The sequence below is a fragment of the Letharia columbiana genome, assembly GCF_014066305.1.
Source record: "Letharia columbiana isolate WasteWater2 chromosome Unknown Sc0000016_s0, whole genome shotgun sequence".
Classification (NCBI taxonomy): Eukaryota; Fungi; Ascomycota; class Lecanoromycetes; order Lecanorales; family Parmeliaceae; genus Letharia; species Letharia columbiana.
In genome coordinates this window covers 297032-320963 of record NW_023501056.1, presented here as the reverse complement: position 1 = coordinate 320963, position 23932 = coordinate 297032, and the positions used below count along the sequence as shown (strand labels likewise).

The 23932-nt window shown below is 50.1% G+C and overlaps 4 protein-coding genes across 4 annotated transcripts; 2 read left to right on the top strand and 2 right to left on the bottom strand.

The window, feature by feature from the left end:
- Positions 1-257: 257 nt before the first annotated feature.
- On the top strand, positions 258-3135 carry HO173_005677 (uncharacterized protein; the record flags this gene model as incomplete). The annotated part of the gene is made up of 2 exons (XM_037307592.1): positions 258-869; positions 922-3135. The coding sequence occupies 2 exons, from the start codon at positions 258-260 to the stop codon at positions 3133-3135; spliced, it is 2826 nt and encodes a 941-aa protein (XP_037165401.1).
- Positions 3136-3223: 88 nt separating this feature from the next.
- Positions 3224-7506, bottom strand: HO173_005676 (uncharacterized protein; the record flags this gene model as incomplete). Its single annotated transcript, XM_037307591.1, has 3 exons — positions 3224-3437; positions 3502-3665; positions 5194-7506. 3 exons carry the CDS (start codon positions 7504-7506, stop codon positions 3224-3226), a joined length of 2691 nt encoding a protein of 896 aa, XP_037165400.1.
- Positions 7507-8808: 1302 nt separating this feature from the next.
- On the top strand, positions 8809-10137 carry HO173_005675 (uncharacterized protein; the record flags this gene model as incomplete). Its single annotated transcript, XM_037307590.1, has 1 exon — positions 8809-10137. One exon carries the CDS (start codon positions 8809-8811, stop codon positions 10135-10137), a length of 1329 nt encoding a protein of 442 aa, XP_037165399.1.
- Positions 10138-10438: 301 nt separating this feature from the next.
- On the bottom strand, positions 10439-23637 carry HO173_005674 (uncharacterized protein; the record flags this gene model as incomplete). The annotated part of the gene is made up of 4 exons (XM_037307589.1): positions 10439-10924; positions 10976-19555; positions 19667-23283; positions 23340-23637. The coding sequence occupies 4 exons, from the start codon at positions 23635-23637 to the stop codon at positions 10439-10441; spliced, it is 12981 nt and encodes a 4326-aa protein (XP_037165398.1).
- Between the last annotated feature and the right edge of the window lie 295 nt (positions 23638-23932).

Here is a 23932-nt window from a genome sequence, read left to right as displayed (position 1 = left end):
GTAGAGCTCGCACATGGTAGCATGGCCCTGATCATTGTCAACGACATCTTGCTATGCGAGGGGATGTGATTAAAGCATGAAGAATTGGAGATTGGCGACCCAACTTGCGCCTCGTTACAAGTACAACCATTGAAACCCTGAACCCTGGCGTGATTTTGGATCCACCTACCCCAGGTTTCCCCGCATCCGATGCGTAATCTGGGTGCATCTCTGCCGCATGTACCTGGTTCCGCGCTGAGCTTTGGCCATGGTACACCATGTCACAGAATGTCGAGCCTCCAATCATCGACTATGCGCGCTTCTACGCGCTAGTGCAGAATCATCTCGAGCATGATCCTCTGCAGGCACTCACTTTACCCGAAAACCTGGGGTCGTTTGACTCGCTTCTTGACGATCCGCCTGAGCTATTCCATATCCATCTTACAAATGTCAAGGTACCCGAGGAGCGGTTGGCAATCGATGCAGGCGCAGCATCATTCCTGTCATCCATCGCCGAGTCGGTAAAGTACTCGCCATCACAGTCTGATCAAGATCTCGGCATCGAGAGACACCGAGTCCGACGCATGAAACATGAGCTACCATTGCTACGCTCAGAGCATGACATCGATGTATTACGCTTCGCGGCCCCTATCGTACCGGATCTCGAAAATGAGTTCCTACCCTTCGAGACGGCCGATGTAGAAGAAGACGAGGGTCTTGAGTGGCCGTCTAGCTACGATGCATTACCGGATCAATTTGCCAAGAAATCACGCTCTGAGAAGATTGAGGCTTCGGAAGGTGACTTTCTGTATCTGCAACAGACGCTGAAATTTCGCTTTGAGGGTGTGGACCACGGAGCATTGGAGGTCGATGAGTTATCTTATAAGAGGGTCAGTCCTCTGCATCTCCCAATGTAAGAAAGGTGATAATAACACTGGACAGAGAACTATTCCAGAACCAGCATCACCTCCATTGCTACCATTGTCGCCCAGCCCTAAACCTTATATACCCTCATCGGACACCGGCCATCTTGATTTCCTATCCGACACTACCAGTCCAACCCGAGAGGAAGCACGCGAAGTCGAACGAACGATATTTGCTGACGACAGGATTCTACCAATCAAGAAGCAAGATGACTCACCCTCGCAGAACTCAGACCCAATGTTGCTGGAGACAGAAAGCCTCGGAGATATCTACAGTCCCCTCAAAGGCATCAAAAATCCGCCCTCATCTCCCTCACCCTTTAGAGAGCGCCCGAAGGACCTCAAGGTCGAAGTGCCGCTCTCACCTTCACATTCTGAACAGCCTCCGCCATGGAAGAGGAAGAGCGTCTCGTTCAGCGAGGCGTTGCCGGAGCTGATCCCTGAGCTTCCATTGCCGATAACAAAGCCGGAGGATACCTCGTCTGACGATATTGATGCATTCTTTGAGAGTACCATCAAGCCAGTGGCTGCCAAAGCTGCGCGTGCTATTGAGCAGGAGCAATTGCAAGAAGCTGATACGACACTAAGGGTCTCGGTACCTATTATGGACTTCTCTTTGCCAATTGCTCCATGGAAAGCAAAGAGCCATGGCCCAAAAGCCAACAATGAAGGCGAAGCATTGAAGAAGACTTTGACCAAGATGAAGGCGCTCCATTTCAGCAAGCATGTTTGGCCTACGAGCGGTGAAGCCGAGCGGGAGCTGAAGTGGGCACCCTTTCCGGTGGCACTTGGGAAAGTCGAAACCCAGGAGAGCATCCCTGACAACGGTTTCATCGACAAATATATAGTACCCCCAGAGCCTGTGGACATTACCACTCTGACATGGAAGCCTAGTGGGCTGCGCATCTTTGATGAACTTGCCGAATCGGATGAAGAAGAGCTGGAAGAAGGAGACTTCCCAGAAGAGAAGGATATTAATTCTCTCGTCAGGAAAAGAAAGCTCGAGCTAGAAGCAGGCGATCTCGTCTCACCGCCGTCAGAAGACGTCTCAAGCACTGCTAATGCTAGAATTCAAGGCAAGCAGAATGCCGATACGGCCGTCGCTAAAGCCACAGGCATCGTCAGCAAACCTACTAAAGAGACCACAAGTAAAGGAATCAACCAAGAAGTCTCTTTCACCAACAGCTTCTCCGCGATGAGTGCTTTAGAAGATTATATCAATGTCCGGAAAGGCCAGATGACTCGACGAAAGGTCACATCAGACCACCACTTCGCCAAACATTCTCAAGCCCAACAACTCTCTGAACCAGCCGATTTGCACCCGCCCAAACGCGTATCTCAAATCGCCATACCAGCACCTGCCCAGCGCGCGCCCGTCCTCGATGCTCCAACGCTGTCACTCCCTTCCTCTCCTCATTTCTTTATCGTCTCAGCCTCTTTCCTTAGGAATCGCAGCCTCTCTCGCCAGGTACAACGCGTCTACCCGTCCGCCGAGTTTATCGAGCGAGATTTCATGCTCCACCAACAAGGTCAATTCGAGCAAAGATCCCAATCGAAAGTACACACAACAAGCATGAATTTTGGGACCATGGCTGACGAAGCAGACGTGCTGCTCTCGCCTAGCACAGGCCTCATCTGGACCTCCCTGCAAAAGATCAAGCAACTCGCCTTACCAGGCCAAATAAACAGATCGGCCATTCGAGAACGCGTTTCCCGAACCAGCCTACGTTACGAGAGGCTACTCGTTCTCGTCAGCCAAAATCAAAACACAGCCCCTTCATCCGACAGAACCAACATCGATATCCAACCTCTGGACGACAAAGATTGTACCGCCCTGGCCGAATTCACAGCTTTCTGCTCCACTCTCCCAGACGAAGTCCAAACCATCTTCATAGCAGGCGGCGAAGAGGACCTAGCAAAATGGATCGTCGCCGCAATGGTCAAGCACGGCATGAACACTGACCAGGAATTCAAGCTGCTACAAGACGAGACCCTGTGGGAAGTCTTCCTGAGGCGAGCAGGCATGAACGCTTTTGCCGCTCAAGCTATTTTAGCGACGCTCAAGGCGCCGGATCGAAATGAAATCGACGCTGCAGGGACGCACGGGACTGAGTTTGGGCTGACGGCTTTTGCCAAGATGTCGGTCCAGGAGAGATTCGCGCACTTCGAGACGCTACTTGGCGGGAGGAGGTTGCTGGGGAGGGTGAGTAGGGCGTTGGATGCGAGATGGTAGGTTGAGAGGAAGATGACAAAGTGGCACTTGATGCACTCGGGGTATCTCTGGCTCTACGCGGATGTCAACATTTCCAACATGTAGCGATCTAGCTCATCTCATGCTCCTTAGCCATCACAGCTTCCATCACATCTATGAGCACGTCATAACCACCGAGCTCACCACGTGCCGATGCTACAGGGACGACCCGAAGTCCCACCACGTAGCCAAGACAATCCAAGAAAAAACTCACAAGAACCTCAACGCTCATCTCTTCACCCTCGCCGAGCATTCCGCCATCCGCAGCTCTTCTCCCGACGCATCTCCAAACCCCTGATCAATCATCCGCCGCACCTCACAGCCAGCATGTTGCCAACAATCACTCACCTCCTCACCGCCCAAGCAACCCATCCCCATCGTCCCCCGGCGAACAAACAGCAACCCCGCCACATCTCCTCGTCACGATGGTAGGATATTTGCCGAGCGAAAGAGACGATCGAGCTTGCGAGAAGGCCGGTCGGCAGAAAGAAATCCCTGGTGAGAATTTCTATCTGTCTTCTTTTTTTCTTTCATTCTTTCTTTCTTTCTTTCTTTCGAATACCGCTTCAGTGGTTCCGTACTCAGATGCTACCGGGGGCAAATGAAGGCACATCATCCCGATGACTATATATCAAAAAAAAAGGGAGGGGAGGGAGGGGGAAAGTCTCGCACATCGGGTTCGTGTGGATACTGCAAAGGTCGTACGTGCATGTTTGTCATCATGGTAGAACTCTTGCCGGGAGGAGAGGGGACGAGTACTCGAAGGAAAGCCCTTGATGAGATTGTTCGAAGTGCTCCAGTTGTTAGAAACCAATGCCAATTCTCGTGCAACTTTTCCTAAGAAACCGTCATTGTTAGGTGCGAGAGAGAGAGAGAGGCAGAGAAGTTGTGTGGTTCAGAGGCCGGTGCCGGAATGACATGACCAGTTTCATAGACTTCCGCGCAAAATTCCTTGTTTTCCCTGTGAGAGGATTTTCTGTGTGTTTGATCCTTTCCATTCAAGATCCTTTGACGAAAAGAGTTGGTTCGCCCTGAGCGATATCCATAGGGAAGAAAGAGATCCTTCTCCCTACCGTGAGGTGGAATGCTCTCTACGCATGACTTGTGCCCACATCCGCTTACGTGTCAGCTAGTTAGCATCTCGCTACGACAACGTCCATCGTGACGGGTAAAGGCCCAGTACGCCGCCCGAGCCAAAGCGCACCTTGACCCTGCCAGCCGATGTGAGTTCTGGCACGCCAGTCCGCGCGGAAACTGCAACTGGTTGAAATCGGTTCGTTGGGGAAGCAGACGGGGGTCAGGGGAGGTGGGAGAAGGAAGGAGGATGTTATGCTCAGCTGCATCAATGTTACCGTGAGGATTTCAGGACAAAAGTGAGTTCAAACATGCTCGAGCTTTGTCCTCTGTGAATTTCACTTCGCTTGCTCGGAGATTTGCCAGCCGACATGGGTGTCACGGATTGCATCGGAACGAATCTGGGTATGGCTGTAGGATAATGATGGCAGGCAGACGTGCGGATAGCACGCGGTAACCATCCCGCGGAAGGCCGGCGGATCACGATGACTTCGTAGGTGGCCGGTAGGAGAGTATATCTAGACGTCTGTCGTTGCCTTGGTGACGGGCGCCAGGCGTGATTCAAACGAGGACTCCTGCTGCTCGTGTTCTGGGAGAAAATCCCGCTACGGGGTTGAGCCGAGGCTGAAGTTGAAGGGCAGAAGGGGAGATGGTTGTGAGATCTTGTGGAAACCCTCGCGGCTGTTTGGATACCGGACGCTAGAGTAGATGGTGATGGCGTGTTCATATACCGGATTCAAGAATAGAACCAATCGTCGACACGATCAGTTTGCCGGGGACTTCTTTCTCTACTCTATAAAACGCATCTGTGATGCCTGAATCACAGATTATACGTAAGTCTTCGATGGAGGGTCTCCGAATCAAGAGACATTGATACATGCTATGCGTGCTTGATAACTGCACGATCACTTCACACGTCTATGAGACCAGCTAAGTATGGAGAAGAAAGACGGTAGGCGTTCATACATTCGCTTTAGAAAGGATAATAGCGTTCTCGAAGTTCCATATGAGCGCCGTAGCTCTACAACAATTGAGGCACTCTTGGGTTCGTATGATTGCTTCAAAAGGAACGGGAAGTGATTCACTTCTCATTAGAGCCACAACACGGGCAATCATATTGCCTCTGAAGTGCCATAACGCAGCAAGGCCCCCCCTGTTGAGCTCTTCGATCTTGAAGTCATCAGTGCTCTCCAGAGCAAAACCGTCCCTGACAGAGCAACCAACTCCGCTACATGCCACGAGACCGAAAGCTGCCAGGAACCCAGCGGTGTATTGTGAAGGCCCTAGCAATGCAGTGTTCGCGTTAGAATCTTTGACAACGATTCCTACCTGAAGCGAGTCGATGGATTCGGCAACTGCAAGTGAGACCTGCTCGTAACGATATTGAAGATCAGAAGGGCTCGGGCAGTCGTACAATCCGACCTGCCCATTCCGGGCTTGATAGTCCATACCTTCAGGATTGAAATCGCTGAGATCGGAGAGATAGTTAAACGGGCGGCCATCCTTGCTGATGTGCCCTGGGACGACATGGCAGAGACCCATTCTTTCTGGATCGTCTGAGACATCCAGCAGGGCATCCAGAAAGACGGTAATGCCACCAGCACTGACTGCACTAATAGACGAGCCTCTCTTGTGAGTGGTCCTTTCAACTCTGCCTCTGCCAAATATCCTGGCTGCTTGCTCCAGCCTACCAACCTGAAGGTGAAGTCCTATTACTACTCCATCTAGAGCTGTACCGAAATTTAGCTCCAGTATAAATCGGACTGTCCCAAGCTGTTGCAAGAATTCTTTGCCATTGGTAGCATCTTCAGCGTGTATTTGGACTTGGTGTCGATAGGAAGCTTCGAGACCGACGAGCAAAGGGTCCAGCTTCCCGGCGATAGAGATACCAGATAACGATCTGATGACGACCAAGATCGTTTCGACGATAAAGATCAGACATAGCTGGCCTTGGATCGCTTCAACTGAGGATCCTGCATCGCAGAATCTACACCCACAGATACGCCCAATATCTACAATACAGGCTTCGTATGTTCTCAGAGCCTCCTCGGTAGATTTTCTGGCTCCAAGATCCATTTCTCTTCTGAACGCCTTCAGCTCTGGGAACTTGGTGACCGCAAAGCTTACGTATCCAACTCCATAACTTGAAGTAAAGTAAGAATGGCATTCGGATGCTGGCGAACCGTGAAATCCATCTTCAGCATTTTTGACTGCTTCAAAAACTCGTGCTGCGCAACCTAAAACTGTTCCGAATGCGCGTCTCATTTCTATTAGACTTGCAAAGTATGACCCAAAGGTGTCAGATAGAGCAGAGCTCCATGGAACGCGTCCACAGATGAGAGGGGCACCATTGATTCCTTCTCTGACATTGATCACGTCCATAATGTCGCGTAAATGAAAGGTCTTAGCCCGAACCTCCACCTCGTATGGCCGGTCGCTTGTAAGTTGATCACCAAGAAAGACGTGGACTTGGGCGTCTTTTGTTGTCCCGCAGTTGGCATGAAGCAAAGTCCCTTCGAGAGTTGAAATAGCAATTCGGAGATCGAACATCCACTCCGCCAGTGCAGCTAGCCATCCCGCGTCAGGTCCTCCAACTATTGAGATGGATTGAACTTTTCCTGTCGACACTTCACCAATGCCTAACAGAGCCCTGGCGATAGTATCTGGACTTGAACAGCCTCTGCTATTCCCATGGACTCGGTCAGCCCTTCCATGGCGATAATTCAACCCCATCAACTGCTCTGCAATGGTGGAGAATTGAGTCGCTGCAAGACTGCCTGCGCATGCTCTGATCAAAAACGTCCACTGAAGTGCTGATGGCTTGAGCATGTCGGAAGCTTTGTAAAGCCGCACTAATTCCCACATGATGTTTGCCGCTTGATCCTCAGGATAACACTCCACAGCGGCAGCGCAAAGCGCCACAAGACAGCCGCCTTCTTCAGTAGAAGTTAGATTCCGGATGACACTGTTGATACCAAAGCCAAAATGGACTAAGTCACCAATTGATCGCATGGATAGAAGGCCTATGATTGCTTGTTCAAAGCGTTTCTTGCCGTTGGGGCCAAATGCAAACGATCCGGCCATCCCTTGACCAACCAAGACTGTGTATGGATCGACGTTGGCAGCTGAGTATCGGGCGAGCACGTTGAGCGATGCGGAAACGGTGGTTTTGCCGACATCCATCCAAGACAATTGACCCTGTTGCTGGAAAGAACCCGAAGTGTCAAATCTCTTCGACAGTAAGCTAGTCGATGCATCATGCAACGTGAGACTTGACATTCTCCCAAAAGTGGTCGTGGATCCTGTGTTTGAAAGGTAGTGACAGTGTCCGAAGTTGAGAAGAAATTGCGAAGAAGGGCTATTAGTTCCACATGCGCGCTCAGCCTTGGTCAATCACGCCGGAGGCTGGCTCAATGCACTTCCAAACGATTGTACCGTTGCACCAATGATGGGATGCAGACAGCGAGTGCAGGGATTCTTGCATTGCCCTACCTTTTGCACTGCCCCATGAAGTAAAACGCCCTGTACCATCTGCTTGGAATGGGTACTTGAATCTCCGGACAATGTCTAATCTCGGTAAAGGCATTGAGCCCGGGATATATTCCAAAGGCTTTTGATAGTGTTGAGAAGAAGATAAGAAGATGAGGAGGAGGATAGGTAAACAATCTTTCGATAATAGAAATGGGACAAACAAGAGAATTGATGAGTTCATGAAGGAAATGAAGGAGCCGGAAAGTGAAGCATGAGTCAAATATAAGAGTATGTAGCAAAAGTCATGCATATTGCATAGAGGGCCATCCGAACTTTAATTTTTTCCAAGTCCTACAGTGGTAGCCCTATAGGGCTGACTGGAGAACTTTGCGGAGAATCCTTGATTTCTCCACTGTAGGACTTGGAAAAAATTAAAGTTCGGATGGCCCTCTATGCATCACTTTTGCTACATACTCTTACCAAACACCCTGCATGAGTATAAAAGCCGGTCTGTCCCAACGAGGACGTTTTGTAAGGCTGAATGTCGAATGTCAATCTTCATTTACCCAGCTACACGAACCAAGCAATCTACTACGTCTCCTAGTTGTCCCTGTCCCTGCCTTGTCCAGTAGACGAACAGTGTCAAAATGCTTCATCAGCAGCCTGATTCTTCCGTTGAAAATCGTCTGATGTAGGCTGGGAAAGTAATGTAAGAGGTCTATTGATAAAGTGGGTCAAGTGGTGGGCAGGCCAATTGATGTGCGGATCCTGGTGGGAGGGAGTGGCAAATGGTGGTGGGATAGGACAATATGCTCACATACCTAGGTACTACCTAGACGAATGGTATGCTAGCAAATTGTGAAAATTGTGCAACTTTGAGCAAATTATACAATTCTACCCAGCCCTACCTGTAAGGTCGAAGAGGGCTCCCTAGGCTGAGATGGGACACCCAGTTCTCTCCCATTTGTCGCATACTCTTCCGTACTCCCACCATAATCTTATACGACAACTGGACAACACCTTGGAGACTGCGGCAATGTTGTGCTTCACCAGATCGTGGAGGCACAGATACCAGGACCTCCGCGAGCGCGGGCCTCAGACACTGGGGAAATGACGTCCGCCGCGGACGAAAACCACTCTTCCCAGCCTCGACTCGTAGGCACCACAGCAGACCTCTACCAAGGCAGCATAACCGAAACAGCCCTCAAGGAAGCTACACTTCTGAGCGAATATCCTGAAGCAGGCCTGAGCCCGACAAAGAGGTCCGGAACCCAGAATGAATGCAACTACTTCAAAAGCGCTCAATGGTCCCCGGATGGCACCACCATCCTCACCTCCTCTGCAGACAACACCCTCCGTTCTTTCGTCCTGCCAGCGGACCTGCTCACTCCCCCCCACCCGCAAAAGCTCCGGCCTTACGCTCTCCATCAATCCCCAGAGCCCTTGTACGCAGCCACATTCCACCCATCCTACAGCCTCCAAGAACCATCCACGTGCCTGACCCTCGCCTCCCCGCGCGCTCTGCCAATCAGACTCTTCTCTCCTTTCACTGCGGACAGAATATTGGCATCATACCCACTAGTCAGTCCGACGACGGAAGCGTGGATAGCGCCGCATTCGCTCCTCTTCAGTCCCCAGGAAGCGAGTACCTTCTTTGCAGGAAGCGAGAGCTGTGTGAGCGTGTTTGATGTGAACAGGGCCGGGGGTGCACCTGTGACGAGGATGCACACCACGCCGAGCCGGCGGGGTGGGGCAGCTGGCCGAGGCCAAGGCATGAAGGGAATAGTGTCCGCGTTGGGCATGAGTTCCGAGGGGATGTTAGCAGCGGGGACATATTCGAGATGGGTGGGTCTGTACGATGGGTTCGGAAGGGGTGGGGACGCCGGCGTCTTCTCTGCCGGTGCCGAGGATGGGGTCGAGCGAGCTGGTGGGATCACGCAAGTGATTTGGAGCGTGTGTGGGCGCTACCTCTGCGTCGTGGAGAGGGCCAGTGACGGGGTCGGAATATGGGATATCAGGGGCGCGGGAAAGAGGCTGGCTTGGCTGCGAGGCAGAAATGCAAGGACGCAACAGCGGCTCAGCGTCGAGGTAATGGGAGGAGAGGTGTGGGCCGGAGCCTTAGATGGAGCGGTGAGGGTTTGGGAGGGGCTGGGTATGGCGGAAGGGGTGAGGGATCCGAGCTGGGAGTTCAAGGCTCATGAAGACACTGTTTCGTCGACTACCCTGCATCCATCTGGGTCTGTCCTGGCGACTTGTTCTGGCCAGCGGCATTCATTTCCTTCAACTCGCGCAGTCGAGGACTTCTCGGACATCGAATTCGACAGTGACTCCTCATCTCCACGTTCCTCGAGTTCGGCAAGTTCACCATCATCAATGAGTGCATCCTCGCAAAGACCACCTCAGGCGACGGACAATAGCTTGAATCTTTGGGCATTATGAAACAAGCAATTCACACAATATCTCTGAGCATGGGGCAAACCAAGAGCACCTTTGCGATTGGGTTTTAATGGAAGCTATGTGCTTTGAAAGTAGTATGAAGGTGAAGTACATAAGATGGAAAAGCAAGGGGTATATCCGCCGAAACACGCTCTGATTACAACGCCGATACAATGCAACTATCATTCTCGGCCTTTCCCTGCTTGTGGAACAACGCCCCCAATGCTCGCCAAAACGCTGGACGTAGTAGTGCACAATGTACAACGAACGAAATATGCTGTCTCAAGTAGCTGCAGCGACTCTCTCAACTCTGCCTCTCGGCTTCTTCTGTCAGCTGCTCCGTCTCATCCAGTATCTCGGTAATTTTGGCCAAGTTCGCAAGTATATTGCGTCCATGACCCACAAGCAGTAGCTTCTCCGCATTTGCTGGTAATCCAAGGTACGTAGGAGGTTCACGCTCAGGCAAGCGATTTACCCACTCCATGAAATCCTTCATTTCGTTCCCCTCGGGAACAATCAGACTTCCATCCCCTTCACTGTAAAACTCTGCCTCCTCTCTTGGCGCCCCTCTGACAAGCTTGTGATCATGCTCAAAGGCCTCCGGTGTCAAGAAGCTGTTCACAAGCTGAGATAGCTGCTTGAAGTCCGCTTCATCGTCGACCTTTCCGCCATATGTCTCTGTGATGAGAGTCCGAATAAGATCCCAGGGGATTTTAACAGGGGCGATGTTTGTCCTTCCGTTTGCAACAGCATCCATCCACGTGTCGATGATGTAAGCCGCGCATTCGTACTGCGGCTCATTAGTATGATGGCACGATCTAGCAAATTGGAGACTACTTACATCGCTGTCATTGAACTCCCAGAAACCCTTCCATCCCAGAGTTGGTGCGTAGCGCAGTCGTTCCTGAATCACCGCGTGCAGAAAAGAAAGTAGTAGATATAGCCTTGCTTTTTCTCTTGGTTGCTGAACGGCTCGGATAGACAGCGTTGACAAGGAATCTCTCATATTCGCTCGCACTCCTGCCGGCTGTTCATACATCAACACTCTGGAAGCTCGCAACAGGTTGACGGATATCTTAGGACTTGTTTCCATGGAAAGGAATACGCGGAATTCAGGATGCGGTTTCAGCGAGCCAAGTCTTTTTTCCAGACTCTGCAGCCATATCGGCGCAAGATGTACGTTCTTGATGAGCACCCAATTTCCTGTGGCAGCTGCATTACTGATAGCCTTGTCCGCACTGGCAACGCCTTCGATGGAGCCCATAGCAATGTAGGAACACTGAGCTTTCGTTTTCTCGACCAGATTTTCGACCTTATAGCTTGCATCGAATCCAGGGCTAGAGCTTAGCGCGATGGGAGTTTTTGGTGTGACTTGGCTCACAACTTCTTGCAGGTCGCTAGTGGCCTCGAATACAGATTCGCCGAACACGGCTACGACAAACTTCTCGGCTGCTGGTACGAAACGATCGAGCCTGAATAACTTGACCAACAAAAGCGATCGAAGGTGCCGATCCAGGATGCTTGTCCCATCGTCCCAGACCCTTGGCACAAAATTCTCGGCTAACTCTTCGGTACAGAAGCGGTCCCAATTCTTGTCAGAGATATCGGAGATGAAAGGCTTCAGAGGCAGAAGACGAGCAGCTTTGGCTTGAGCGTCTGTCCAAAGACTACCGTTGGTTGATACGTCGTTGCCCTCTATTCCTGGATTCAAGATACTCTCGATGAGACTTTTGTCCATCGGGTATGGTGAGGCTTGAGCAAGAAGCATCGCAAAGGTAACGCGATCTCTCTGCAGTAGACTCAATGATGTTCTCCGGTAGGTGTTGATGAAGAGATCACGCAGGATGACATCCCCTCTTGCCGTGTAGTCTTTAAGCGCTCGGAGATTCGCATTATTGTGCAGGACAGAATCGAAGATGTCAATGAAATAGTGCAACGAGAACTGGTAGAAGTGATTTAAGTGATGTAGCTGCTCAAGAACCGCAAAGACAGCGCTGCAGGCGCGAGCAACCGCGGTGTATTGTTGGGTGATGGTTTCGACTTCAGCCATTACACCATCTGTCTCTGCCACCTTCTTCGATATCTCGCCAGCCTCCTTCTTAAGCGTCTCCAGCGTCTCGATGACGACGTCATCATCTAGAATGTTGCCTCGTGACTGATTGAGAGCCTGAAGCAAGCGTTTCTCGAGACCGCGTAGATGGGTACTGAACTCGCCTTGCATCTTGACAAGATTCGTACGCCTCTGGTCAACATCTGGCCTCTCAGACTTGAGCACATCGTTCAATGACTGTGTCTGAAGACTACTCTGCGTCACGGTGAAATTTACAAAAGTAGTTCGGCTGCAGATGTCAGGAGGGAACATAGCAGATGGGTCTCGTGTCGATAAGTAAAGCTTGAATGCAGGTGAGAAATCGATCTCTTGCTTGCCAAGCTGGATCAGAACTCGGCCGCCGGTCTTTTGGTACTCTTTGTTCAACACGTGATTCAGGACCGGGTCCAGATGCTCTGCGTCTTGAATCAAGATTGGGTTGCCAAAACGGAGCGAACTTTCAAGCTGCTTGATGAAGGAGTCATCCAGGAAGCTGGTAACGGTGAGTTGGCGCTCTTTGCTTTCGTTCTGTAAAAACTCTGTAGCGCGTCCTGACGGATCGATGATTAGAGGGTAACGGTTGAAGCGCTTCAGAATGATGGCATTCTCGGTGCAGAGGTCATCGACTGGCAAGCCATGCTCTTGCCACTTGAGGCGCTGGTCTGCGTGTGAGAGATACTCCGTTACAGGGTTGTGCATCTTGTACTTGATGCCTGACTGTGACAATTGATCTAACCAGTCATCAACCATGGCTTTACGTAGCTGTTGATCGTACAGACCACTGTAGGCAAGGAATGCAGCCGCCACCAAAACATCACCGACGATGGTGCTGATCTGCGTCTCGAAAGATTTGCTTCCTGATTCCCACCGAGTCCGCTCCGCAGAAAGACTGTCAAGCAGCTTAACACTTCGATTGACCTTATTCTCAACGCGGGACATCTCTGACTTGATGGATTGTGTTTCGCTAATGAGAGCAGCGTATTCTGACTTATAAGTAGCGATGCTGTTCTCGAGGTTGACGATGGTGTTCTCGATGGCCTTGGCTTCCGCTTTGGTCTGTAAGGCTTGCTCCTCGAGGTGATCGGCCTCCTCACGCAAAGGACCTATACGGTCTAAGATATCTGAGAAGTTGACTTGTGCCTCTACCCACTGAACCAGGGGTCCGCAAGCTTTGCTGGCACGGTTCACTCTTTCGTAGGTAAAGTCGTCCTTAGAGAGGAATTCATTTTGCATCCTGATGCGATGACTTCGGGTCATTTGACGCTCATTGTCATAGCCAACAATGCTAGCTATGAAGTCGTCTCTACGCACTATAGCCTGGATGGTCTTCCAGTTGTCGATTTTGTGACCCAACAAGGTGCATACCGCCTCCAGAGCAAGCTTGACGCCAGCTGGAGGATTTCCCATTGATCGCACTTCGGTCAGATGTTGACGCTTGATATTGCCGACCGCTTCTGCGGCATCCAGTACAGCGGGCTCCGCCATTGCCAGATCAGCATTGACCACTTCTTTCCGTTTCGCTACCTCTTCTTCTTGTTTATCAAGGTGGGCTTGGATTTTAAGAGAAGCAGACTTGCGTTGTTCTGCTTCGCGTTGATCGGCAACCATTCGCTGCAGCTTCTCGTTGGCCTCGGCGTCCTTCTTCTCTAGCTGAACCTTCTTTTGCGCCAGACTTGCACGTAAGTCCCTCACTTTAGCCACAGTGTCTCTTAGCTTCTCTAAGCCAACATTAAGGTGTCGTTGCTGCTCTTCTAGGTCCTCGCGCTTCTCGTTGAAGAGCCGCACACACTGATCGACAAAGTCGAGGAAGTGCCTAGGCGTAAGGAAGGTCTTCTTGCCTTGTTGTTTTAGAAGACGTTGATTGAATCGATGTAAAGAGTGGTGGAAGTAGACCATTGAATTAATCACGGCATCGCGGTGGGAAGCTGGGAGCGAAAGATCGCCGTACGCAACGGGAATGCTATCAGGCGCAACGAAATCAGGACGATCGAGATCAACCGATTGAGTAAGCTCTGATCCAACTTGGAAGAGCGCTTGGTCTGACCAATCTCCAAACCAATTCAGGACGCAGCGATTGAACAATGCTGGACTCGTTGCAGCCTTTGAGGACAAGCCATCTTCTGGCGGATTCATCGTAAAGACGATGTGCAGGTTCTTGATTATCTGCTGAGTGAACCATTTGTATAATTCTTCTTGGGAGTCGAGGAGTAGGCCTTGGCGCTGCGCGCCTTCCTTGCAGGCAGTCATAAGTGCTGCGAACTCGTCTCCTTCAAATAGACCTGGAACTTCAGCATTGGCGAGTAAAGTATTCATACGCTCCAAGAAGCCCGAGTCAAGGACGTTAGACTCGTCCATGATAAAACAAATCTTTTCGCCCTTGCATCCGGAACGGCGAAGAACATCCCGAAGGTCATCGTCAAAGTCGCTTGCAGAGTACTTGCCGTGCACCCTTATTTGAAAGACCTTGAGTCCGTTCATCCAAGCTACAAACCGTGAGAGTGTTGTTTTACCACTTCCGCTGACGCCAATGAGAATGAGATGTCCTTGGGGCTGACGGAAAACCCTATCAATACGAAGCACATGCTCAAGCACATCATTGAATAGGATGATTGGCGTATCCACCTCTTCTTCGCAGAATGTCTTTAGTCTTGCCTTGACGAAATCCCTGAGCTGCTCACGCCCTACTGGGACATAATTCTTGGAGAGCCAATTCGAGTAGAGGATCGGGCCTTTCAAAGCTGCATCATCATCGATGTTCGGGAAATGCTCTAATGCAATGCGCCGCACGGTGTCATCAGTCCATTTGCGTTCATCCTCCGCTACAAGTCTGTCTTGGAACAACCGCAAAGCCTCGTGGGCCCACAACCGGACCAGCCCTTCTACTGAGAGAGTCTCTAACGGTCTGATGGCTTCGTACAACCCACGAACCCATCTTGTCAGCTCTCGAGGCGAGTAAACATAATGTGGTTGAATTTTGGGCGTGAAACGTGCCTGTGATTCAACGTAGAGCTGTACCATTGCTTTGGTAAGTGGATCAGAGTAGCCACGAAGGTTGGGAATGATTTTCAAGACAGCGCCGTTAAATGTGCCGTAGATCTGGTGAAGAGAGACCTCTCCGGGATAGTCGACCATGACTAGAGGAGCATGCCTTAGGAACCGTGCGCCCATTGGTGTACGTCCGGCATCAGTTGGAGGATTGCAAGCTCCAACGAATTGGATACGTTCGAGCCTGACCCAGGTCTTGTCTGATGTTCTCCAAAAGCCATTCTGCTCAACCAGCTGTCGAAGGAAGGATATAGCTCTTTGGGTCCCATACTTGTCAGGAAGTGGAAGATTGATCTCATCACAGAAAAACACAAGCCATTTACCAATCTGGGTTGGGGACATGACTACACCGTTCAAAGTTTTCCGGTACTCGCAGTATTGGTCAAATGTTTTGATCAGCAGATCTGGAGTCGTTGCGCTAGAGAAGTTGAGCCCAACTACCTCCATGTTTGGCAATTTACGCAAGGCGCTGAAAAGCGTCATAGTCTTTCCGGATCCTGGCGGGCCACATAGGACAAGGGGCTTGTGTTCTGCGAGCCAAGAGTAGAGAACGTCCTCATGACGTACTGTATCAAGTGTGGGGATGACAACATCGGTGTCGGTGATTGAGTGGGTGTTGATCTCGACGTTGGGCACTTGGTTCTGCCAAGGTGTCCACTCTGCTCGTGGAAGGGAGACGTCATAGTCAATTAACGAAGATGAGTCGCTAAGCAGAGGAGTATCAAAGGTTATCAAGCCGGCGATGTGTTCGCCAAAAGCTCGCCGTTCTCTAATCGGGCAATCTCCAACCAGCGCCCAAACCAAGGCAAGGAGCATCTTCTTAGAGGTAAATGATTCGACTTGGTCTGGCTCGAGGGGAAAGTCTTCGTGTTGTGCATTGTACTCCATGATTGTTCTGCAGGATTTGTTTAGCAACGAGAACAGGGTATTGAGTGCCCTAATCTCTGTGAATTGCATAATGTGACTGTACTTGTGTGCTTCCATCAAAGCATTGTCAAGAAGGTGCTCGGTTCCCAAGAAATGCTGGAGTAGATCCGCGACCTGTTCCTGTAGACCTAAGGCGTTTGCCGACGTCTGGCCAGTGCTATCCTCGTCGACTTCATCAAATGCCGTGCTTCGCAAACCCTGAAGATAATTTGATACTAGCATATCTGATGTAACAGTATCATCACTGAACCAGACCATACCACAACGACTCACAGTTGCGAGAGTTGCATACTTCAGAGTCTCGACTTCGAATAGTATTCGGACATTTGGCGGCAAGCTCAAGCGTTCTCCGTTTGGCAAGGTTAGCAACTTGTTGTCGTCTAGCACACTGTTCAAGTTCTCTACCCACTCAGGATCTACGTCGCCATCAAAGACGATCCAGTGTCTCTTAGAATCTTCTCCGCGTAGATTGTCGACTATCTTTCGCAAGATACTGGTAAACAATCCATCGGTCCACTCACGCGTTGTGCTGTCAAGGTTGCCGTACAAAGCTTCTTTTGACATGACTTTCGAGTCAATTATATGCCATACACCTTCGGTACCTTCCATGCGTTGGAGGGCTTTTATGAGGACTTTCCATATTGCGGATTTGCCGGAACCGGAGTCACCTACCATCATGACACCGTGATGAATGCCCTGGATTTGATACAACTGGAGTATCTTTGTCATCCAGGTTTCATTTGTTACCAGGTTTCTCTCAGCAGCTTCCTTTCTGATTGCACCTTCCAATCCTTGCAGGTCTGCAGATACGTAATTCACGCCTGGAAACGCTGCCTTTTCGACTCGCTTCATTGTCTCGACATCCTCACGGATCAACTTTGGCGCAAGGGTCTCTCGAATACTCTGAACAATGATCTGGGGCTCCAATTCTTCCTCTGCCTGGGAATTTTGCGTCCGAGTCGTCAGCCTCGTGCGTTTGAGCCCGCCTGAACTGACGAGTACACTCTTGAGAGCCCGTAAACCGAAATCGTAATGGGCTTGTTTTGTCAGCTGAGCTGCGCAGCTGTCAAAGAACGGCACGGTTTTTTTCGAAAGCTGTTTGGCTTGTTTGAAGCCTTGAGAATAAAGCATGACTTCGGCAATAAGTTCTTTGTCCGGTTTTGACATGGCCACGCTACGGAATAGTTTCTTCAGGTTGTCGGGCAAATTTGAGCGTCCTGCGTAACCTGGATTCATCGTTATGAAAATTCCAGTGTTGGCGTTCACCGAGAATTGCCGTCCGGCCAATTCGATTTGCGCATTGCCGGTGTCGATGCCTTTCTTTAAGCCTAATTGAATGTTTTGTACCTGCTGAGACACGGCTGAGAGAATGCGCTCCTCCAATCGATTGAACTCGTCGAAACATCCCCACGCACCAACTTGACATATCCCAAGAAAGATACGGCCCATGGCCTGGAAATCGAAAGTATCGTCACAGTTAAAAACCAATGTGAACCTTCCAAGTTGAACACCAAGAGCTTTGACTGACTCTGTCTTGCCGGTACCCGCTGGGCCATAGGGAGATCCTCCCAAGCGCTGGGCCATAGCCTGTGTGCAGGTGAGGAAACAGCGATCAGTCAATGGAGTGCGGACAAGTCGTTCAGGCACTCCCAGGTACTCAAAGCCGTATACGAGATCAGCGTTGGCCATCTTGATCCGTAGACGATCAGCGAACTCGCTTTCAGGCTTGTAAACGTAACGCATTTGTAGGAGCCACAAAAAATGCGTTGCACTCGAGGCTTTCGTGCTCATGAGTCTCGCAATGACATCTCGCTGATGAACAAATTCGGTGATCAAGTGCTCACATTTCTTTCGCATCAAGAGGTCAAGGTCTCCTAGAACGGTTGATGCAAGAAGATCAAGGAGCTTGTCCGATACATCGTACAAGGACTGTAGACGTTCACCGCCGGAAGCTAGAGCAGCGTCGACCGAGGTAGTCCAAACTACTTGCGTTGCAAGTACAACAATCTGAGCCGGGAAGGTGGCGACATAATCGTTGAAAAACGAGGCACCGGTCATAGAATTATCGAGCAGTGCTCCAAACGACTGCACAGCTTCTCCAAGAAGCTCAGCTAAGGACAGTTTCATATTGCTTTCTAGCGCTGCAAGCCAGTCATTGATCTTGGGGGTCTTTACCAGTGAGATAGGTCTCTTAAGCTGCACTTGCTCGCCTTCCTTGGATACAAAGCCTGTGATTGTAGATTCCTGGTCCATTAGTAGACCAGATAGACCTGCAAACATCTTTCGAAAATGCTTTGAGATTCTTATGGTGTCATTGCTATTCCCGATGATCTCAAGCAAATCCTCGTCACCAACGAAGTAGAATCGGGGGAAAGACATGCGTTCACGCTCGAGATACTCTCCTAAGGCCTTCTGGATCTTGTTGAGAAGCTCAGCCAGGCGCTCCAATGACTTCTGCACGCCGGAGATGTTGAGAACGTCCAGTACAAATGGCGACTTGTAGACCTTCTTTAGCACGGAAAAGAACTCCGAGTTGATGTTTTGGAAGCGCGAAGACTCAACAGGAAGTAGATGCTTGATGTCCGCGTTGCCGGTGAAAACACCTTCAAGGTAGACCCATTGTCTTTGCACATCGATCCAGACATCGAACAGGACATGTACTCGGTTGAGCTTGTCTTCCCAGGATGAAGCTTCTTCTTCGAATTCCTTGTAGTATGGCGAATGTCTCATTGCTTGTAGAGAGTTGAGGTTCTCGCTGCACCTGGCGAACAGATCATCCCAGCCCCGTATCAAACGACATTTGTTCTGGTAGTTGACCAGATCCAGAGAATAACTCTGCCAGGTGTCACGGACTTGCTTGAGGAATTCTTCAAGCGCCATCTCTCCCTGCGCTTGAGCGACAATGTCCCGGATGACTGCTTCGCTCGCAGCAAGCTGAAGATCCCAAACATCTCCGAGGCTCATCGAGACGGACGAATATCTCTTTCCAGGCCTCAAGACTTTGTAGATTTTGACCCAGTGACGTTCACGGACTGCTTCTGATTTCATGTCAGAGAGGAGAGGATTCTCTTTCAGGAGCTGCCGAAGAACTGATTGTATGTGCTCAAAGGCAGCGTATTGTCGCATACGGCTTGGCATATCTTTCGTCATCTTGATGAGATTGTCTATTGACTGTCGTAATTTTCTTGGTTGCACACTGGTCCAGAGGGTATCACGAAGATCGTTCAGGCTCTTCCAAATGGTTGACAGAGCAGCCCATACGGACATGAAGTCATGGACCTCTTCTAAGATCGCAGCTAACGCTGTATCAGGATTACCAGGCAAATTCAAGGCCTCTTTGGCCTTGAACACCATATCTGACTCGGAGCGCAGGTTCGTAAGCCGTGTCTCGAACGAGCCAAGCGTGGCAGACGCTTCGTTTGGAGGGATGCTTCCAGATATCGGCTTCTCGTCATTCCAGCTGGCTATCACGTCGCCGACTTTCTCGCCGACAACTTTGTCCTCAGCCAAGATCTTCGCGCGCAGTGCATCAGTCTGGTCTTCCACGATCTTTATTTTGCGATCGAGGATCTCATTCAGTGCAGTCCATTCATGGTCAACCTGATCAACAAATAGCCAATCATTGGCGAACTGATAACGCTGGCGGTTTAGAAGTGTCTGGCCTCGGCGAAAGATCTCAATCTCGGGTTCCCAGACCTCCACCTTTCTTCTGCATTGCTGAACAACGGTGATGAATGAGACGGCTTGGGCGGTAGACGATGCTTCTAACGATTGTCCCTCAAGATCTCTTCGAGCTTTCTCGATTTCTGCGTAGATCTCGCGCATCCTGTTCCCTAGTCTACCTGCAAACTTAAGGCGTATTTCGTGTTGCCATTGATCATATCTTCCGGTGACTTTTGTCTGAACCTGCTCATAATCAATTGTCACCGTTCCAAAGCTCTTGCTTGACTCAGAGGTATCAAATGTTTCACGAGTCTTGCGAATCTCCTGGAGAAGCTGTAGCCATTTCGCCAAATCATCTCCTAGAATATCATAAACGTGCTCTGGTTCGAGGTCCCACAAAGACTGGAACTGAAGCCATTTATCCACGTATCCAGAAATATCATGGATCTTGTCCTCAATAACTTGATACACTGTGGACAAAGTATCTATGCACCTGCTCGGAAGATGTGTGAAGCGTGACATCATTGCGCCAGGACCATTAACGCTAATTTTCATCTCGTATCTTGAAGACATGATGATAGGCAAATTGCATGCCACAGCAAGCCATTCATGCAACTGAGACAGCCAGCTGGCACGAGTAGACTCGATAGGAGGATCTAGGTAGACGACTTGGTTTCGCATCAATACTTCAAGGACTAGTGCTCGAAGTGGGGGCACATTAGGGTTTTCATCGTGATCTACTCGGGCTCGTCTACGAGCACTATTGTCGTTGGCCTTTTCTGTTCTGGACGCATTGAAAGTCTCGACCCAGGCGTGCATTGCCTTGTGAAGACGCTCGATGAGAACATTCTCGATGGTCTGGTTCATCTCGCTGACCCAGAAAGCCAGATTCGTGTAATTTTCCAAGTTGAGTTGATCGACCGCTGTTTGAATGGTCTCTAAGCGCGCCCCAAAGGCTGGTGCGTCATAAGGGCAGGTTTGCAGGTCGTTCATCGCGTTCTGGACGTTGTCGTAGATGATCTGTAAAGCCGAAGTCTTGCTCTGCAATACCGAGGTGGTCGAAGCAAAATCACGTACAAATTGCACATGCTTGCTCTCGCTTCGACCAGCAGTAGCTGACCGAGCTGCTGGGCCACCCGCAAGCACTGGGGCATGCTTCACATGGAGGTCGTATGAGTGCACGAAAGATTCCCACTTAAGATTCACCCCTGTGAGAATGAGGTTTTGAATTTCCTTCTGATAACCGCTTAGCAGCATGGAAACTTTTGGCATGGAGTCGATAACACGACTCGTCTGGGCCAGAGATCGAACGCTTTCCATGAGACTAACGGCGTATGGATAGACCCTCTTCGCCTCCTTCGAAATGCTGCTGACTGCGTGCGGGATCTGGTAATTTAGCCAAAGCAGGTTTCTTACTTCTTTGAATAACACAATGACTTGCGGATCAAAATTAATGGCAAGCTCCAGTGTGTTTCCCATTGCGCGATTTCGAGTGATGCCAAAAAGTCGACCACCAATTGAGATGTTTCTTCTTTGAGTATCTTGCAACCAAGACTCAAATATTGGTCTGGTGTCAAGCTTCTGACGGAACATTGTGCTTTCCGCTTCTAGCTTCTGTCCTTCCGATTGTAGAGCCCAATCCTGACCTAGGACCTGCTCCACCTTTTTCATGTAACCATCGAGTTGCCTTTCGATTTGACGAGCCCATATGATGGCCCCCGCTATTGGAGGCAAGTCCCGGAGCTGAGCCATGGCATGAGCTTCGGAATGACCATACTGTTGCTTAAAGCGTTCGTGTAGATCAGAAATGTCATGCTTGACATTATCCATGAGCTGAGATTGATACTCACCGATCGCTCCACGTATCTTTGGTCGGACAAAGAGGGCATTGAATTTCGAGAAGACCCGAAACATCTCTGTTGCGCTCCCTTTAGCAGTCGCTAGACGATCTCTGAGGCGAGCGATGATGGAGTTTTCTACTCTTGAAGTGCGCTCGTTGTAGGTCGACTCTGCTTGCACCCAGATCTGCGTTCCTTCCTCAGACACATCAAGAACATCGACGTCTTTGAGAGCCGCGTATGCTTGAGCTACTTCTTGCACCGCATCAACATCTCCAATTTCTTCCACGAGAACGACTTGGTCGCCATCTGCTTCATCTTGCGCGGTACTGCTCAAGCCTTTGTTGCCCAGAACAGTGACAATTGTCCTTTGCAATTGCTCGTGGTTGACACGAAATGTCTTGATATAGTTCATGCGATCCCGTGTTCTCAAATGGCGGCCAGCTACTTTGATCGGCATGAATTTCTCGGCTCTCTTTCTCATGAGCTCTCGGGCTACGTTTGTGAAGTCTTTGGCATGTTCGTCCCACGTAATCCATATGTTTTCTGCGACATCCATCACGGCTTCAAAGTCCTTGAACTCAAGGTGCATGAGCGTTCGACCATGGAGAAGAGAGTGGAGCTGAGTATCGAGATCTCCGGAAATGGCGTTAACGAGGGGCAGAGCACGTGCGATGGGGTATGTGGTGAATCGAAGCTTTCTGTTAAGATGGCCGAATATGGTGTCCAAGGAATCCTGCACTTTCTGCAATGTAGTCGAGGCCAGAAGATCATCTATAGGGAACTCCCGCATCAACTGATTGTACTTCTGGACGATGTCCAAGGCGTCTTTTAGTCCAGTATCTGCATAAAAGCTGACTTTGACCTGATAGCGCTTTGCGTGTTGTAGGATATCCAGCGTGAGTTGTACCCCATCATTCTTTGTTTGTAAGTCGATGCTCTTCAACGCGGATTCGAGAGAGAGCCAGTAGTTGATTTCTTGAGTAGCCGAGCCACTATCAGGGTCGCGAAACATCTTCGTGATTGCCTGTATTGATTTGATCCAATTATTGACTGTGTTTTGAAGGTCATTTAAAAATCTGGTATCCGACAGAAGCTGGGAGGGTATCACGTCTATCGATGGTTTGGTATTCCTCGCAGCTGCTGTATTGAGAGCTTCCTGAACAACATCGGGAAAAGACAACACTAATTCAGGGATTTCAACATTTTGTTGTAGATGCAAAAAGCTGAGCTCGAGTTCTGCCAGCTTCTTCTTTGTGCCAGGCACGCCTGTTTTTGCGTCTGCATCGGACCGGTCGTGGCTGCCCGCCAACGACTTTTGACCCCGGGTATAAGCATTGAAATATGGCGCCAAGGCTAAGTGCACCATTGAATGGAGGATCTCGTATGGTGAGAATGGGTTTCCTTGGATTGTGCTGCTCTCGTCCAAAGTTGCGACACCGGGTAGGTTGATGACCTGTATTTGTGTGGAAAGGGGTACCCGTGGATCTATAGGTTGCGGACGTTTCATGAGGGCCACGGAAGCAACTGTGCTGGGGGAAACTGAAATCTCCGAAGACAGCGAGTAGACGTAGTGGCCTGCATGTTCTGGATCGAAGACTTAGCAGCTATTTCACGAGGTAATTATGTGGCGTGTGGCATACCGGATGAGACATGGCCGTTCGCCCTGCTGTTAGGCACATCTGGAGAGATGACGTCCTTCTGAACATAGAGGGCGACTTGCGATTCGGAAGCGAAGCGTGTACACCGCTGCACCGTATCACTCTTTTTGAATTCCGAAAGTATGCTCCCTTTGCTTTCTAGATCCTCTGTAGTGGCCCCTAGTATTATTTCAAGAAGGTCCACAAGGTATCGTACGACCAGGTTCGGATTAATGGTTACTGGTCCAGGAGAGGAGGACGGATGGCCATTGGCCCCTTGCCCTGGAGAGACTACCTCCATAATGAAAGGGCATGGGTTATCTGTGGTTTTTCATGTGTGCGTGGCCGCAGGGCAACTTCGAGTTTTTGTCTCTGCTGAAAGGTATGTTGTTGATGTTGAAAAGTGACGCGCCCTCAACTTCGGCTAAACTACGGTTACCATCATAACACTACAAAAGGACCCATCCTCCCGTCCTCAAGCACACAAAATTTTACTCCTTGAACCTTACAAACTCACGGAATGGAGGGGATTTTTTAAATCCTAGGTACCAGGCGTCTAGTCATACAGGTAGGCATTAGATGTAATGGCAAGAGGA